Genomic DNA, 10,411 nt, shown 5'->3' with positions numbered 1-10,411 from the left:
TCACCTGATTGGCCACCTGATTGCGGCACGGTTGGAAGGATTGCAGCGCAGCGTATCAGACCGCATCCTTCAAACTGCTCATTGGTTGGGAACAATGAGTCATAAGGGCTTACTGCCAATCACTATATACTGTGCCGTGCTACAGTCTGCTGAGCTCCTCGGTACCGCCAAGAAATAATGATGGCTGAGCACGCATCATGAGAGGCACGAAGAGGCAGAACGGCTGTACAGTGTGGTTTTGGTGAGCAGGGTAGAGGTAATTAGCCTGCGGAATCTATCTACAATAGTGATTCTGTCTAACTTGTCAGGAGTGCTGTGCGAACTAGGAATTTAACTATGTAGGAGCAGTGGAAATGCTAAGACCGGCGCTGACTCAGTGGGTGCTGAAATGTGAAATGGATAACCCTGACCTGGTGGCAACCGGGAGAAATTTGATTAAAATGCCCAAGATCTTGGGCAAGCACAATGTAGCTGAGGGGTTGCAGAGGTAGGCGCTGGCTAGATGGGAGAAGGTGGCCAGACACCAGCATCGAGATACGTCGGCAGGCTGACACTTATTTTCAGACAACCCGAACATAATAAAATAACCAAAATAGGGGTAACCGGCGAGAAGAGGGTGACACATTAAACAGCAATAGCGTAGAAAACTAGGCTTATGAATTTAAGGCTCATTAAAATGGACAACAAAGATAGAAACGAGCACCTCACAGCTGTACAGCCTGATTTAGAAGAACCTCTGTCGATCCAATAGCTTGCGTGTAATCTAAAATAGGATTGCAACGGGCAATGCATATACGGTCTCGTTGTATCTGCACTACCCCCAGTGGATTAACTACACAACAAGCCACATCAATCACCGCTCACCTCGACCTTGCAGCCCTCTGCTATCGTCAGAACCACGTTTGATCGCTGCTTCTCAACACCGACTAGCTCAAGACGCTCCCCTTGCGGAAGCCTTATGTCTGAAAATCTCTGGAGGAGGCGCACAATGGTGTAACTAGCTACTGTGAGCGCAAAGTCGGCTGGTAGCACACTCGTTAGCCCAAAATATACGCTTCAAGCTAAGCATGCTCACCTCCAGGGCATCTCCTCGGCCCTCCTTGGAAAGGAATGTAGCCCCACTTGGGATTTTTGAGGTTATGCTTCAAAGGCATATCTTCGTCCCATCTCTCGGGGCGGAACAGCTCCGCATCCATGCCGTACAGATCCGGTCGTCTATGCATAGAGTACACACTGAACGCAACTATGCTCCCTTCTGGAACGAGAACTGGGTCGGTTCTATTCGGTCCGCCTCCCGTGGGAAGTACAGTTGTCTTTAAAGCTGTTCGAACATTGACAGGAATAGGCGGGTAGAGTCGCAACGCTGTGCAGGCTGAGCTCTAGTGCTATGTAGTATTGGAATTGGAGAACATACTTTCTTTGAGCACGTTTGTTAAGTATGGCATCTTCCTAAGATCTTCCCGTGTAGGGTTTGAGCCTGCGACACACATCGCCGCGATTTCTGTGCGCAACTTATCCATAACTTGCTGGTGGCGAACGAGCAAGAAGCTGTGGAAGTCAGCGAAGCACTAGTAAAAGCGCAAGTCGTATTGATTTACAATGCCCAAGAGAGAAGACTGGCTGTTGTGTCTCTTCCCGCCGCTAAAATGCTGATTGCCTGGGCTCGAAGAGTGGTTCGGTTGGATGTGGTCTTTGTGATAGAGCACATGAAACTGTGTGTTTCCGGATATTCAACTTCGGCCGATACCTTCTGCACATGGCCATCGATGCTACGATCTACAAAAGCATGAATGTCCTGGCAGGCCTGGCGGAATTCCTTACTGTCTATCAGCCAGTAAAACCTAGCGAACCTTAGCCTCTTGATAATCCACCGTTGTGCTGTATCAAATGCATCCGAAAAGCGATACTCTTTGGACCCGCGTGCGCCCCTTAGGCTACTATCACACTTGCCAAAAAGGAAGCTTGTGGTGGTGTCGAATGTCATACGGAAGAATAAGGGCTGAAGGTCGACCGTGCCTCCGCACTCTCTGACTGCCTGGACCAACTCATCCACCGAGTCACGGAACATCTCAAGATCGCTGTAATACTTGTGGTGCAGTTGTGGGCGCAACAGGTCCCGGGAGTGTTTCCAGTCAGGACCCTCTTGGGTGAAAATGCCATCACCAAGCATTGGCAATGCAACGTCCCGGCGTGCGCCAATCCCAAAGTCTGTTGGCCATGTCATCTCTTGGCCACTGCCCTACCCTATTCAGCAGGGTAACGCCTACCTTTGGACTGAGTGGACAGAATGGCTTCTAGATTAGCCGGCTCCATTGTGCCAAACACCTTGGTTCCAAGGAACTTTTGTTCCAGCGTGCTTCCAATTTGCCGGAAGTGAAACAAGAACAGTTCCATCAATCGCAACTCTGCATCTGCCTGAACCATCTGCTTAAGGCGATCAAGACCGAAAGGCCAATGAACGTGCAGAGTTGGAGGCGGACGGCACCCGTGACGGATGCTAGTAGTCCTATCTCTCTTGTACAACTTAGCAACGCCGACACCGGATATGTCCCTACTTACAACTCGCTGCCCTTTATAAGCTATATACACGCTGATCGCTCTTGCCATCACCACAGGGACGACTAGAAATAGTACCGCCAACATTGTATGTATCTTCCAGGATGAAATCTGTATCAGGAAGGCAGTGGAGACTTGGTCGAAGCATAATATAAGATGTCTGATGTATCTTGGCATGACTGTCTGTCGTCAGTTTGCTGGTGTTTCATGCTACACTCTTAGGCACTTACGGCTTCCTATTTCCATAAGCAGGTGACCTTTGATTCCACACCAAGGCTCTGTTGCTTAGTCGCAATCTTGCCCAAATAGTACAAATGTCTATCAGTGATGCCATGGGTTGATTTTCTTTCTGACGAGCTGAGAATAATGAATTGATGATATCTATCTAGTGTAACCTCTTTTTTACAGTCGTGTACCAGGTGGATTTATATCCCGCTTACTGATGAGTATGTTCTGGAAGCTGTAAAAGCGCGTGGCGCAATAGTATGGCAGGCCGGCGAACTAGTCAGCTGATGCTTGGCTGTCGCACAGGCTTACCCCAAAATCTCGCAAAGGCGCTGAGATTGATCCTAGGATTGCGCTTATATTGTTTGATTAACCTGCGTTTAGATGGACAAGTCCACTGCCTAAGTCCATATACGAGCCCGGATAAAGATTTCTCTTTCTTCAAACCATTTCAACGGGGGGCTGTGGCAACCTACAGGGTCGTTTCTGTTGGATAATGGATTTATTTGCTAACTATCGCAGTGGGAGCGCGAGTATATATAGGTGAAATATTTGGTGGCTGGGCCCAGCCACCCAAAACCTTTTACCTTCACCTTTTACATTTAACAGTTTCGCCCGGCGTTGATGTTGACGCCAAAAGAACGTACCACTACAATGTACGCAAGCGCCGGTGCCCGTTATCACACCACCAGAGTAAGACCGCGCAGCGCAATCGGCAACACATGTACAAATATTAGTACCGTCTTTCATGACACTTTTGCACAAGGATTGTAGGCTTTCAATCCAACCTCTTATCTAGGCCTGCTATGTATTACATGCCCTCCAAGGTCTGACTCTGGCTACCATTGACACATTGATCCCCAAGCGTAAGGAACTCGCATTAGTGATCCATCAGGCTGCAGTTGCAGAACTCAATGGCGAATCAATGTCATGTCGGTGAGAAATAATGCATGGTTTCTAAAAAAAACAAAGCACATTCTGCGAGGTTGCGTAGCCACAGAACGGTCGGCTGATCATGTAGCCAATCGGTATGCATTTTGAGATACTTATAAACAAAATAGAACGACTAACTTCCCCAGTCCGCTTAATAAGGAAATACGAGAATCTTGGCCATCTCGTGGACGGTCTGCATGAAGACGGGATTTTTTCTTCGCCCGATTCGCAAGGTTCTGCTTGGTTAGCGATTCTCGAGGAAGGGAGCCAGGCGTAAGGGGCAAGTCGTGGTGTGAGGAAGTAGGGTTTGCGTAAGGGAGACTGCCCTGTGTAAGCGAATCTAATTGCACAGTGTCCCACATAATCTATGTTCAATATTTCGTGGTGTGGTGTGAGAGAGAGGGCCTGGCGTAAGGCGTCTAGTGTGAAGTCCAAGGTCTGGCTTGACGTAAACGGCCTGTTCTAAGGGAGAACAGAGGATGCATCTTCTCTGTTGAACTCTTGCTGTCCTCGGTTTTGATAGAGTAGATTGCATCAATCTTCCATTGCATTCATGTGCATAGACCTTGTTTACTAGATGAAATCAGGTAAGAAGGTCGAGAGATAGAAGCCTTATCTGCGCGTCCTGGTTTTTCGTCACACCTAACCATATAAAAAGGATCGCCCAGGAAACAACCTACATGTCAGGCCAGAATCAAAGAAAAGGAACAATGCAGACGGCTTCCTGGAAGGGACAAATGGGTTCTCGCATAGATTTCGCATAGTCAACTTCGCTCTTGTGCCCTGTATTGCGAGATTGCTTATCGAAGTGTTGATTACTAGCCCTATCCCTAGTAAGCTCCACTTCTTTTCCAAACAGACACATTTGAATCAACTTACAGTAATTAGTTAGCTTACGCGAGTAGTAGATTTGCAGACACAAGTCAGAGCTACGAAGAGAGCTCGTGTACTGATATATGATGCTTTGGCTTGAGTAGTGCTTCTGAATCCTATTCCACACCTTGTACGAAACCTAGCCGTGAGATTTTGGCGTTTGGTGTTGTCTAAACGATAACCTATTGCGACAAGGCAGGCGGAAAGATTCTATGGAGGGGGCTTTGAGCGAGTTAGCAAGCAGCACTTGGGTTCTCTCCGTAAAACTGCCTAGGGAAAGTCAACAACCAAGAGAAATACTACACACATCCAGATATTACTGTCCCGAAAACGCCGAGATCATTTCCGAAGGATTTGACATCGACGACGTGGGGCCTTGCCCTCTAACGAGTGTACCCCAATCCCCTACCACACCGATTACGCGAGTGACATCACAGAGCGCTGAATCTTCATACGGGAAAATCGAGCAAGACACTTTCACTACCGCGAGAATGGCAAAACAGCTCCGTAGGTCTGCTAGATTAGTCGTTCTGGGAAAGGGAACGGTCACGAGCGATGAGCAATTACGAGAGACGCGCGCTGATTGTGACGGAGAGGGGACAGCGTCAGTCGAAAAGGGCCAAGGAAAATTCAATTGCAAACGAAAAACCAAGGCAGCTGAAGGGGCAATGGCACTGGTCACACCAACGAAAGAGGTTTTGATAGAAACGGCGATTCCCTCAGACACAGACGAAGATTCGATTGACGCTTCGACGCTTATGGGCCGTATGCCTTGGTTGTTCCAGCTAGAGCCAGGACCAACCTGGGTAGCCCCTATGGCTAGAATGTACTAATCTCTTAAGATGGCGAATGACAAGAGCAATTTATGCTCAGACAAGACTTGGGCGCAAACACACTTTACAAGACAAACAAACCGAGCACCTTTATTTGAATTTGCTGCAAATTGCAGAAGCGTGCACAGGCCAGTCGAGTCCCTTTTCTTAAAAACTTTGGTGTTGATTTGTTTGGTCTTAACGTGCTTAAAAGTGGATGCAACTCAACCTAAACGTGCATTAGCTATAACTATGTTAATTGCGTGTAGCAATTTAAACTGGTTAGTTGTCGCAATAGAATTAGGTAAGTAGTTAATAGCTAGTTAACGCTGACTCCAGAAGAATTATGTGACGGTCATTACTGGCGCCTAGCCAATAATAGACGACTCCGCTTCTTGTGATACTGACGTGAACATGTCTTATCTCTCGAGCTGCCCAAACTGTTCGGTATCATTCCGGCTATTCTCTTGGTCCTCGCACAAGTTGACGATCCTTAGTTTCTGCTCCTCACCTCTTCTAGACCACTTCAAGTTAAGTGGCTTTACCCCAATTTGCATGAGCGTTTTCCGACGTTTCCCATGTTTATCGTGTCAGTACCTGCTCTAGAACTGAACCACAGTACTGTGGCATTCGAATAAGCGGCTTGTGAACGGAGCATAACTACCCCGATCTCTAGTCTTTCTATCCCAACTGAACTTGATGGTGAGGTTGACAATAATGATGCCCTTTCGATCCAGCATCCATATAGACGGAAATATCACAAAAAGATTGTACGTTCGCACAGGTATGCTGATGTACATAACAGTAAGGGTGACTCGTTATCTATCTGAATTACTTTCCTCCATTAGGAAGGCTGCAGCTCAGGACAGACTCTAGGGTATGAGTTCTATTACAAGAAAGACAGGAGAACAAATTATTCAGCCTAGCTGCGTATGTGTGTCGTTTAGAAGTCACCCCACCCCGCCCCCCGCAATTCGGGCAAGTCTTTCCATAACCGAGTCCATTTCGCGATGTCACGTACGCGCACTCTTCCGGTCTCGCATGGGCATACATCAACCTTTTCAAGGAGGGAAGTGCCATCGTCAACAAGATCGCTGTTGATAACAAATGTTCTTTTCTTTTCAATGTTCAATCTGAGCGCCCAGACACTCACTTATGAACCACGGCACCCAAACCTCTTTCACCCAGATCCCCACTGCACGTAGGCCTGCAAGGACTTGGTAGCATCCGTCCAGCGTTGCACAGTCCCCAAATGCTGTCTCGCCGCCTGCGATAGTGATACCTTCCGTGATCGTGCCGTCGATAGCGAAGAACAAACTGTACCGTCCGCCAACTGCCATAATCAGTGGTAACGGCATAGAAACTACGTCGCGTTTGGTGGGTCGTAGCAAGGTGCGCAGGCGGTTGAAATGCGTCGCTGCCCAAAGCGAAAGTTGTGCTAGTGCGGTTGATTCGCTGCCGTTTGGGGTTTTTGTTTCGATGGAAACCGCGATGGGGTCTTGTCTCAAGCTTTGTACGCTCGCGCTCGTGTGGTTGATACTATCAATCTCGTTGCGTGAATCCGCAAGCACCTGCTGGACAAGATGTGATGGGATCAAACTATCATCGCAGACCAACGCGTAATCGACTAGCTTAGATTCCGTGTTACTGAACCCGGTCTTTGGGACGAGGTGTGGATTTGGTCGGGCTGATGTAATGTTCTGTTGTTGAATACCCGGCAGGTGCATGCACACCTGGCGCAGCATCATGAAGTGCACGTCGCTATTCCAGCGCGGCTCGGCAGCATCCGAATCCTGCAACTTGTGAGTTTTATCTCTTATCTCTTCCATGATCTCCAGCTCCATCAAGATCTTCCCGTTTGACGGCAGCGCGCTAGGTGTTTGGCTCCACCACCAATCCTCTGCTTCCACACGTCCCTCAACATCAGACCTGATCTCATGCGGTATCACACCTTTTCCCCTTCTTATGTTTTCCACCTCGCGCACCAGCTGTTGTATTGTGTCTGGATAATTCTTCTCTTCCAAATGCATCCTCTTTACCCTGCGATCCAGCAAGCTGAGATCCACCATGCTCTTTACTGGGCTCTTGGACCTGCTCATCGCTCTCCTACTCGAGCTGGATGTGACTGTCGTCTCGGTAATGACGCTCTCAGTATCTACTGGCGTACGGAAAGACCGGGAGCTTTGTGATTGAGTATCGGCGGATATCCAGTGGTGTGCGGATGTGGTAGACGGTAGACTGGTGAGGCCAGGTTGCCTGAGCATCCGTAGCTCTGAGGGAAGATGTTTTGCAGTGCAATTGTTGCCTATGTCTTCCATGTTTTGCTCTCCCTCACTTCCTTCCGCGATATGGAACGCCGCAACGTTTACCTCCACCGACACAATCTCGTCTCTAATGGACTGTTGACGACTCTTCGATCTCGTTACCCGCGCATTGGGTTTTTTGTTGTCTCGTATCATTTTTGTCTGTATCCTAGCGGCCGAACACGATTTTGCTGTGTGGCAGGTAGCTCGCAGCGCATCATCGGCGCGGCCTTTCTCCGATCGGTTATGCGCCACGAAGACGGCCTCCAACCAGTCGTGGATGCTGCGCGAGTCTGAATAACGCGATGAGTCTGGTTGTTGTGAAGGAATATCAGAGTATGAAGATTTTGTGCCGCGCAAGGCGTGAGTATTCATTGCGGATGTATGTGTGATGATACACTGCACGCGGATAGAGAGTGTGGAGCTGTTAGTGGTTGACAAGGGTTGGGCTAATACGCTGGTTGTCGGGGCAGCGAGCGACTCGCTTGGGGTCTACCGTGCTCATGCACCCGAGCCACCCGAACACAAACAGGGTTCTAGAAAGACTTGTCTCGCTGCCGTCTCCGGGTGGCGCCTTTCGAAGGCCTTTGCCCGGTTTTCACCTCGTGGTTTCAGGAGTCTGTCTGTTGCCTTGCCTTAGTATCCATATACTTACTGGGCACGGTCCACAGCGTAAAGGCCGCCTAATCACCTGAGGGCGTCGTGAGGCATTGCGGCAACAAAGGACACTTTGAGCTAGACGCGCACAATGATCTAATCTGATTTGATTTGATTTCATCGAGTCCCACATAATTGCAGCCGCGAAGTGCAGCCATGCCCGGTAGGCTGGCCTGGCAAACAGCCGACACGGTGCGGACGTTGATCCGCGCCGGCCCACTTCATCCCAGAGGGACCATCTCTCCCCAGAGGCCTGTCGTTTTCCTCTCATCACTATCTAAACTATGGCGCCTACCTTATCTAGACCGCGATTCTACTAATAAGATGTTGTGTTTCTAGGCTCGTAGAGGCGCGCTGCCTCATCTGTCGCGTCCGTTGTACCTACAGTCTCCCCCCAGCGCTCGGCTATCGTCCACGCGCGTACGACCCCATCTCGCCTACTAAGGATCTGCGTCTGCTCTAAATACTGGATAACTTTTATGGCTAGCTGTCGCGTGCTTAGGATGGCCTGGAGGTTGTCTCCTCTGGACAGGTTGGTGAAGACACGGTTCCGGACATTCCTGCGCTTGCTGTAATTGAGAAGGATGTGCGCGACGGTCTGTCGACTTGCTCCGCAGTCGCAGCGCGGGCTGGTGACATCTAGTATTCTTCGGCCGAAGAGGGAGTCGTTGAATCCGATTTTCTCAGTCCGTAGCTGTACTAGCAGTGCGCTCTCTCGTTTAGTGAACCCCTCGTGGAGCCGGAGTACCTTTCTAGTGGGCGTCGGTGTATGTCTGTAGATTGCTCAACCCTTTGTGTCTGTACACCACTTTGCTATCCATTCCCTTTCTGCTTGTGTCTTGCACCAGCTTTTCACTGTCGACCTTATGGCATATGAGTTAGCAGGCGCATTTGCTGATAAGCTTCTACGGCCGTCTTCCCTGCATCGGGTGGCCTCCTTGGCCGCTTTGTCTATGGCCTTGTTTCCGGGCATGCCCAAGTGGGCTGGTATCCAATGGACAGTCGCTGTTTGTCCTCTATCCTGGAGCTGCTGAATCTGTTGCGCGATATCCGCGAGAATATAGGTGCCTGGTCGTCCTTCCGCCTTCGCGATGGACCAGATGGCAGCTTGATTGTCTGTATATATGGCGACGTCTCATCGCACACCGTTTCGGCTCGCCCGCTCTTGGACGATCTGCAGTGCTAAGCTGATGCTTTGTGGCTCTGCTGCGTATACCAGCGACGCTGTATCTGGTCCCATATGCACGGATCGTGTCTGTTGTGTGAGTGGACACAATGCTGCAGAGCCTATTTCGCCTTCTATACCGTAGACGCGCACAAAGCGTCACGTTTGTTTTCAGACATTGAAGATAGGGATATGGTGGGAATTCAATACAACATTGTGTCAACAGCCTGAAACGATTGGAGCATCGGTGAAAGCAGAAGAGTTCTCTGCGTTCGCCTTTTCTGTCCAACGAACCTCTCGGCATCCACGCTCCTAAGATCAAAACAGCTTCCAACGCTGAGAAAACTATCCTTGTTCTTTTTACCTCCCCTCTGGACCTCCAAATGTCCGATAGAGATGAAAGTTCGCGAATGGACAGGAGTGAACTGGAAAGGGAGCGCCTAACGGGCTCAGGGAGAAGATCGCCAACATGAGCAACATTGCGAGGATTTTATTCGGAGGCTGTCCACCTAGAGCAACAGTAGGAATAGATCTGTGCGTAAGAATCACGGCTTTATAAAAATCGTGAAAGCGACAATCCGAAGGTCCGAAGTGCAAGTTCGTCCCGTCTCGGGGAGCGTCCCGTAACCCAGGGATGGACATTACTGTACACCGTCAATGCAACAACTGGACAGCCTCGTGCACGTCCCGGGTCTAGTTTGCAGCTTCTGTGGCTTATCGTACCCCGCACTTGTTAGGGACAGATTCCTCCTATTAGAAGATCGTTGTACTTACCCCGCTCCCTCCCTCAATGCCAGGGTTCAACTAATCGGAAACCCCAGAATAATCATAGTTACAGATCTGGGATCGCACGTGACAAGTGGTATGGAGTAAAGCACTGTGCAGTC

The 10,411-nt window shown here is 49.4% G+C and overlaps 4 protein-coding genes across 4 annotated transcripts; 1 reads left to right on the top strand and 3 right to left on the bottom strand.

The window, feature by feature from the left end:
* Window positions 1-849: 849 nt before the first annotated feature.
* PSV08DRAFT_186793 (cytochrome P450) lies at window positions 850-2,607 on the bottom strand (the record flags this gene model as incomplete). Its single annotated transcript, XM_014221457.1, has 5 exons — window positions 850-1,022; window positions 1,076-1,363; window positions 1,415-1,548; window positions 1,599-2,208; window positions 2,268-2,607. 5 exons carry the CDS (start codon window positions 2,605-2,607, stop codon window positions 850-852), a joined length of 1,545 nt encoding a protein of 514 aa, XP_014076932.1.
* A 1,891-nt stretch (window positions 2,608-4,498) lies between these two features.
* PSV08DRAFT_404487 (uncharacterized protein) lies at window positions 4,499-5,420 on the top strand (the record flags this gene model as incomplete). The annotated part of the gene is made up of 2 exons (XM_066093688.1): window positions 4,499-4,547; window positions 4,620-5,420. Exon 2 carries the CDS (start codon window positions 4,800-4,802, stop codon window positions 5,418-5,420), a length of 621 nt encoding a protein of 206 aa, XP_065948309.1. The 5' UTR covers window positions 4,499-4,547; window positions 4,620-4,799.
* A 786-nt stretch (window positions 5,421-6,206) lies between these two features.
* Window positions 6,207-8,099, bottom strand: PSV08DRAFT_12803 (methyltransferase type 11). Its single transcript, XM_066091819.1, has one exon. It carries the CDS (start codon window positions 8,075-8,077, stop codon window positions 6,521-6,523), a length of 1,557 nt encoding a protein of 518 aa, XP_065948308.1. The 5' UTR covers window positions 8,078-8,099; the 3' UTR covers window positions 6,207-6,520.
* A 529-nt stretch (window positions 8,100-8,628) lies between these two features.
* Window positions 8,629-9,599, bottom strand: PSV08DRAFT_411820 (uncharacterized protein; the record flags this gene model as incomplete). Its single annotated transcript, XM_066093907.1, has 4 exons — window positions 8,629-8,759; window positions 8,801-9,073; window positions 9,149-9,475; window positions 9,506-9,599. The coding sequence occupies 4 exons, from the start codon at window positions 9,597-9,599 to the stop codon at window positions 8,719-8,721; spliced, it is 735 nt and encodes a 244-aa protein (XP_065948307.1). The 3' UTR covers window positions 8,629-8,718.
* Between the last annotated feature and the right edge of the window lie 812 nt (window positions 9,600-10,411).

The sequence above is a fragment of the Bipolaris maydis genome (genome assembly GCF_028858645.1).
Source record: "Bipolaris maydis strain C4 unplaced genomic scaffold PSV08scaffold_13, whole genome shotgun sequence".
Classification (NCBI taxonomy): domain Eukaryota; kingdom Fungi; phylum Ascomycota; class Dothideomycetes; order Pleosporales; family Pleosporaceae; genus Bipolaris; species Bipolaris maydis.
Note: the sequence above shows the minus strand (reverse complement) of the source record. Positions and strands in the feature narration are given on the sequence as shown.